This window comes from Macaca fascicularis, chromosome 9 (assembly GCF_037993035.2).
Source record: "Macaca fascicularis isolate 582-1 chromosome 9, T2T-MFA8v1.1".
Classification (NCBI taxonomy): Eukaryota; Metazoa; Chordata; class Mammalia; order Primates; family Cercopithecidae; genus Macaca; species Macaca fascicularis.
Window position 1 is genome coordinate 52,927,892 of NC_088383.1, and position 7,308 is coordinate 52,935,199.

The 7,308-nt window shown below is 46.9% G+C and overlaps 1 protein-coding gene across 7 annotated transcripts; it reads right to left on the reverse strand.

Annotated features, from left to right (window-relative positions):
• Nucleotides 1-601: 601 nt before the first annotated feature.
• ZNF32 (zinc finger protein 32) lies at nt 602-5,611 on the reverse strand. Of its 7 annotated transcripts, none has more exons than XM_005565090.5 (3): nt 5,532-5,611; nt 2,799-2,937; nt 602-1,541 (listed from the first exon to the last, which is right to left on the reverse strand). In XM_005565090.5, the coding sequence occupies exons 2-3, from the start codon at nt 2,866-2,868 to the stop codon at nt 790-792; spliced, it is 822 nt and encodes a 273-aa protein (XP_005565147.1). In that variant the 5' UTR covers nt 2,869-2,937; nt 5,532-5,611; the 3' UTR covers nt 602-789. The 7 variants fall into 7 exon arrangements, with proteins under 7 accessions (XP_005565147.1, XP_065376735.1, XP_065376736.1 ...); XM_065520663.2 differs by having other exon boundaries at nt 2,795-2,937; XM_065520664.2 differs by having other exon boundaries at nt 2,791-2,937.
• Between the last annotated feature and the right edge of the window lie 1,697 nt (nt 5,612-7,308).

Here is a 7,308-nt window from a genome sequence, read left to right on the forward strand (position 1 = left end):
AATCCTAAGATATTACTACTGTTACCAAAGAGGGAGTGAAGGTCTCTGAGAATGTAGGAGTCCCTTTAATAGATGGGGAGAAATGGGTTAAAGATTTTAAAAAATTGCACAGACAGTAGTTGTTTGCTCTTTGGTTATAGGTGAATTATCTCTATCCTAGTTAGGAGTGGAGGACTGAAGTATGTCTAAATGCACAAACTAAAGCTCTGCAGGCTTGGAAAGAAATTTTCTTTTGTAACAAAAGGGTAGGCCCTTTGCTACAGACATGAGTGATTAGTTACAATAGGTTATTAGGGGTATCATCCAGGTAATGAAATGTTCAACAAGAAGATTATAAAGGTTAACTAGATTTGCCCCATGGATTTTGCCCAGTGGTTTTGAAGGCAAAACAAGATTAATTTGAATATGTAGGGAAGAAAAAGAACTTGCGATTGATGAGGGGCTGATTTTTTACATTTAAAAAAGCCTGATGGTGTCAACTACAAATTTAAAATCTGTATTGTGTATACACAGAGCAATCTCTAGTGTGGCACCGGATTAATGGGGGTACCTTGAAAAATCAGGTCAAAATAAAGTGACAGAAATTGTAAAACATACATGATAATGATAATAAAGAAGACATTTATTTCTCATACTCTTTTAGGGGAAAGGAGAAAAGTCAGTTTGCCCTACCCGATGATGGTCTTTCTGAAAGATTCTCCATTCATTCCATAGAACTGGATAGGTTGCTTCATCTCAGAGAATTTTGTACTCTTAATTTGTAAAGAGAACTTCTGTTCAAGAGAGTGGTCAAAGGGTGAGCCTCTGTGAGCAGCTTCGCTGGTGCACAGCCAGGCTCCCTCTCTGGGTGAAGCTTTTTCCACACTGGCCACACAGATAGGGTGTCTCTCCTGTGTGGATTTTGCCATGCAGAATACAATTCCCCCTAGTGTGGAAACTCTTCCTGCACTGGGTACAGGCATAGGGCTTCAGGCCCGTGTGGACTCTGATGTGAACAATTAAGCTTCCTTTCTGACTGAAGGCTTTTCCACACTGATCACATCTATAGGGCTTCTCACCACTGTGAACTCTCCTGTGAACAGCAAGGTTACTCTGATTCCTGAAGCTTCTCTGACAAATAGCACACTCGTAGGGTTTCTGTCCAGTGTGGAGTCTCTCGTGGACAGCGAGACTACCTCGTTGACTGAAGCTTTTCCCACACTCCTTGCACTGATAAGGCTTCTCTCCCGTGTGTATCCGCTGATGTGTAACAAGATTGCCTTTGGCCCTGAAGCTTTTTCCACAGTGGGTGCACTCAAAAGGCTTTTGACCAGTGTGGATTCTCTCATGTAACGTTAGACTACCTTTTTGCCGGAAGGATTTTCCACACTCCTGGCACTCATAGACCCTTTGTCTCACTCCAGGTGAATCTTCCTGTAGGGTCTTCGAATCTGGGGATTTTTGTTCCAGCTTCTCTCTTCTGAAAGAATTTTGGATATCCCAGCTTGAGGATCCTGTAGCCTCAGAGTGGTCATACTTGTGGTGGGCTTCAGTCATCACATCTGATAAAATGAGAGGGAAGTCACGTAAGAAGCACCAATATGCTGATTTAGAATAGGGAAAAAGAAACATAATTCTTTGAGTGCTTATGATGTGCCAGGCCTTATTCTGTGCATAGACAATACAATCCTGAAAACAATACCATGAGATTGATACAGATAATGGGAGCAAAGGGAGACTGTCAAAGGTCACAGAACTAAGTAAGTTAGAGCTGACTCAAATAGGCATTCTCCATAGTACTGTACTGCCTCTAAATTTAATTTAGGCCAACAAATAACCTTGTAAGACAAACATGGTTTTCTCTATTTTATAGGTCAGAAAACCGGCTCAGAAAATTTAGAAAACTATACAGAATCACATAGAGCCCCATACCCAACTTTTGTCTGACTCTAAAACAGGTGTGGATCCAGGCTGTATAAGGCCTAAAACTTCCCCATTTTAGAGGCACCCTTTTAAGAAAATGTATAAAATTAAGTCCAGGGTCTTGGAGAGACCAATGCAAGTAAGCGGTCCTAAAACTTAAGCTGCATTTGCTTCTTCAGAAATCCACCTCTGTCCAGTCTGCTTTTACAATGGAATAAGCACCGTGACCTCAGAAAATATGTGGCACAATCCTGGGTACTTTACATCTGTCATTGCTAATCCCTGCAACCCTACAAGATAGAACTTACTGCCCCATTTTACAGATGAACCTGGAGCTTAAGGAAGTTAAATAACCTGTCTGATACTGCAGATCTAGCCATGGCAATTATAGAATCTGATCCAAGGAATTTTTCCCATTAAAATCCTTGCTATTTTCAGCCTACTAAGCTATGGCAAAACTGAAATCAATTTTGGTTTGGAAGTTATTCTCTATGCAGGTATTGACTTTATTTTTTCCTAATACTGCCCTGCATCTGAGCCTCCTGGTGCACTTTAAATATGGGTCCATTCATCACCATTAACAGTTTTCTTGGTGTCACCCCAGGGTAATTTTCTCCTTGTTCTCTTGCCTTATTCAGAGACAATGCTGAGATTTAAGCTGCTCATTGATTCTCAGAGACTACTTCAACGCTACCTCTATATCACGATGGTTCTCTTGCTCTGTTTCTACTATTACTTCTAACTCCAGCTCACAGGCTTTTCTTGTAACCCTAGGAACAGCGAGCTCTACCAAAGCAAGGTCTCCTCTGCTTCCTCAGACTGCTGACCAGTGCTGAGGACAGGGACACTGAATATCTGTGAGCTGAGCACATCCAGACATCAACTGACTCACTCACTGAAGAACGCTACATTCTGGGCATATCTTCCATGACAGTCCAGCAGGGTAGCTGTTGGAAATCCAAACATGTCCACTCCTGCTTACGACCTCAGTCACCACCTCTTCATATGATTCTTCCATGGGCTGTTCCTGAGCACCTGAGGGATAAAAACAAACAAACAGAAACAAACAGGAAAGGGCAGAATAATTGATATATGAGAAGGAAAAAGTCAACAGTTGTGGAGGCATAAGTGAATGTAAGAAACCTAGATTGCTTGACATAATGTTAGTTACTATAATGTCACTGCAAAATGGGCCCAGAGGTACCAGGACCACACACAAATGAGTCTAGGAGGAAGCAGGATGTGGGAAGGCAGAGAACACATAAACATATATCTCTTCCTGCCAATCCCAAGTTAACAGTCACTCCTGTTTACACTTTGGTCTTGGCATGTGATTGGGATCTTCCATTTTGGTTCCCCACCTAACCACCTACTACTTTCTTCCCTCCAAGCCCCAGAGGAATTCAGAATCTAAAAAAACATTTCAGCCTTCACGATTGGTTGGAACCAAGCAGCTCTCCAGTTCTCTGTAGTTACAAAGACTTACCAAGAGAGTCCATATGTTATCACTGAACAATTCTTAGGAGGCTCCAGACCCAGACTCACCTTTCTCTTGCTCTTGAAGATACAAGAATACCAGTTCTGACCAAGTGTAAACACTTGTCAATTCTTGGAAAAGAAAGACCTACTCTGGACTCCAAAACCAAGCCCGAGGCACTCCAACTAGGTTAAGTAACTTGCCCAAAAACCCACAGAAAATAAGGAATCAAGGTGGAGCAAAGGTTCAAATCCAAGACTTTCTGGATCCAAAGTGTATGCTCTTACATTAAACAGTTGTCTATTTCCTGATCACTAAAGACCTGGTCAGAATGCTTATAAAATTGAACAGAAAGGAAGAGAGTTTGACTAGACTGAATTACTCTTCCAGATCCTAGGAATCCTCTTGTATGTGTTCTAAATTATCTTTTATTATTATTATTTTTTAAAGTTTTCTGAGTCAAGGTTTTGCTCTGTTGCCCAGGCTGGAGTACAGTGGCTCAGTCATAGCTTGCTGTGGCTTTGAATTCCTGGACTCAACGGATCCTCCCACTTCAGCCTCCCAAATAGCTAGGACTACAGGTAAGCACCACCAAGCCTAGCTAATTTTTAAAAATTATTAAAATTTTTTTTTTTTGTAGAGATCGGGTCTCATTATCCTGCCCAGGCTGGTCTCCAACTCTTGGCCTGAAGTGATCCTCCTGCCTTGGCCTCCCAAAATGCTGAGATTGTAGGCATGAGCCACTACACCTGGCCCACATGATCTATTTTTTTAAAAAATATTTTTTCTTACTTCAGGATCCTAATTACTGAATTCTTACACTTTTAAGAAACGCAGTGGTTCAATGCATACTCCTTGTTTCCCTCTGATATGTCCTATCAAAATGCTGGCCTTCTGATTTAATGAAATAATAATATGATGCTACCATTATTTGTTTTGTCAACCTAAGCATCTGGTTCTTCTTGACAGCTGCACGTTCTGCTAAATGCTGTGATGACCAAGAGAGGCATTTAAATTTTTATTTGGAGGACTCACTTCCAACTTAGAACACAACCTACAAAGGAATTCCTACCAGCATGCCAGCACATCATTTGGAAGTTCAAGGTATTCTTGCTCAACAACTGCACACATTAAAAGTCCCTGGAGTACATGACGCCTGCTGCCTGGGGTTGGACTCTGTCGCTGGGGATTCTGGAAATTAGGGTAGAATTCACAGCTCTGCCTTTCCACCTGCTGTGACGTCTTCAAGTTACAACTCCGCCGCCTATCAGGGACCTCCGTGATTAGTAAGGGGGAAATTGTCACATTTTTCTCCCTAGATCACAGGTCTGAGGAAGTAGTTTTCCTAAGATTTTGTAAAAGTGGCTTTATAATTAAAAACATTGATTTTCCTATTAGAAAGGCTATTATATCCTTTGGAAAAAGCTTAGTAGTAGTCCGTGAGAGTCTTGGCTTCTTGCCCTGGCTCCCCCAGGGTCTATGACCTTCGGCAAGTTTCCCCACTTACCAAACAGGTTCCTAACACTCTCCTATCAGTAGGACAGTGAGAGGGAAAGAACCAAACAGGAGGGGTATCTGACGAGACCACCAGGCTTAAGACCTAAAATCCAGCGTCCTCTGGAGGGCGGATGAGAGGAGGGGTACACTTGGCGGTCTGGAGAATGTCCTGGGGCGTTTCAGGTGTAGGAGCTTGTGGGTAGCGTGGTTTCCCACACACTGCCTGGCTTCCTATTCTCCCTTGGAGGGGCTGCCTCTCCTCGCATCCCCGAAAGGCCGGCGCCGGCTTCCCGCCCTCGCTGAAGCCCGCACGGAGGCCCGGGGAGCCCACCGCGGCCTCCCCCTCCCACGCCCCGACCCCATGGGCCCTGCTCCTCTCCGCAGACGCTGCCCTCCCGCCTCGGGCCCCGGGCCCCGGGCCCGCCCAGCGTCCTGAACCTCGGCACCCCGCTCTCCGGTCCACGGGACCCTGCTCTGCGGACCGCCGACCTCTCCGCTCGCGGCTGGCCTCCCTTGGGGGCCGGGCCGGCCGGGCCTGCTCATTTCCGTGGCGGCCGCTGTCATAATGCGGCCACACGGAGGGCCCGGGACAGCGGCCTGATAGCGCAGCCCCGCCTTGCCCCGGCGCTTTGACCCGGCCGGGGGCCTCACTCACCGCAGCGGCGCGTGCCCGCAGACAAAGGCCGGCGCCGTGCCCGCAGCAGCACCAGTGCCGGCGCCGGCGGACCGGACTACAACTCCCAGGAGTCTCCGCGCGAGCTCGCCCGCCGGGCCGTGGGTCTCGGCGGCCCCGGCTGCCCAAGAACACTGTGGGAAATGTAGTTCTCTGGCGCTCCCGGTGCTCGGGCTCCGCAGGTCCCGGGGACGCGGGGACCTCAAGCCGTCGGATTTGGACTGGGAATCCGGAGACCCATAGCGCCGACCTGTCAGTGGACGCGGAGTCGGGTCCGAGCCACGGCCGCTCAGATTAGCAAGATCTGATTGACAGCATCGGGGTAGCAGGCGCTGAGCCAGGGACTCAGGAGTCCAGGGTTCTTGTAGGGCGTCGCGGAAGGAAACGAAGTTTTAGGGAGAAATCCGTTGATAAAGCCTTGGGGGCTTCCAGGTCCTGTGTTGAGCAGCTCGCTGCATGAACAAAGGCGAAGCTCGCTTTCATGGAGCTTCTGTGAAGAGCAACAGGAACACAGTCAGTCCAAGTCTTAGTGAGATACTGGGAGGAGCATGGTTGCTTTTGAACACGTAGTAGATAAAGCCTCTCTAATAATACCTTTTTTTTGTTTGTTTTTTTTTTTCTTCACTCTGTCTCTCAGGCTGGAGTGCAGTGGCAGGATCTCGGCTCACTGCAACCTCCGCCTTCTGGGCTCAAGTGATTCTCCTGCCTCAGCCTCCCAAGTAGCTGGGACTACCATGCTACCATGCCCGGCTAATTTTTTTTGTATTTTTAGTAGAGGCCGGTTTTACCATGTTGGCCAGGCTGTCTGATATGCCTTAAGCCTCCTTCAAACGCACTTTTCCAGGATCGGGGCCTCATCCTGGAGCTCTTCTGCCTGGCCGGGCGTTTCTCTGGGTCCCTGCCTCTGGAGGGATGTGTCTGCCCATCCTCTTGCGTGAAGGACTCATAAAGAATGCTTCCTCTTGCTATGTTCTTGTCCTCTACCCGAAAGCCACACATTTGTTAAACCAAACAACTTAATTTCACTCAATATGCAAAGGTGTCATGTAAGTAATAAGTTGATTCCTAAATGTTAGTTGTTACTATTGCACATCATTTCTGAATTTCATTCAACATTTATCTGTTGAACCCATTTTAAGTGCTGACACTGGGGACACGAATGTGAGCAAGACACACTGTGCTCCTAGGGAGGGGCTGACAGTCTAGTGGAGAAAACAAAAACCACCTTCCTCACATGGGGGTCAGGGGTGTTGCGCAGCGAAGTCCCAGAGTGTGTGGTGCAAACTGTCCTGAAGCTCCCCACTCCTGAACTGCTCCAGGTGGCTCCTCCCCCCACTCCTCCCAAATCTGAGAGAGAAAGGAGTGGAGGGTGGCACACAGCAAAGGTCAAGGCTCAGAGTCCTAAGGTTGCATCGTCTGCTTCACACAAGGGTACATAAGTTCCGTTGAGGTCAAGACCGGCTGTGAACGCTAGGACAAGTTTCAGATCCTGCTGTGAAGGTACATGACAAAGCATTGATGGGAAAAGGTGGCTGTGAGGGGCAATCATCATCACTTTTATAAATCTGCATAAACTCCCTTAAGGGGTCTCAGGAAAGTGGACACATTGAAGGGCCCAAAGTGGGGGAGAAAGTTGTTAGGATTGGGGTTGATGTGACCCCAGCCTCCATAGACAGACTGCCCAGTTGCAAAATAGGGCACATCCTCACCCACCACCTGCATCTTAAGGCAAATACTCAACAAGAGGGAGGGTGTGGGG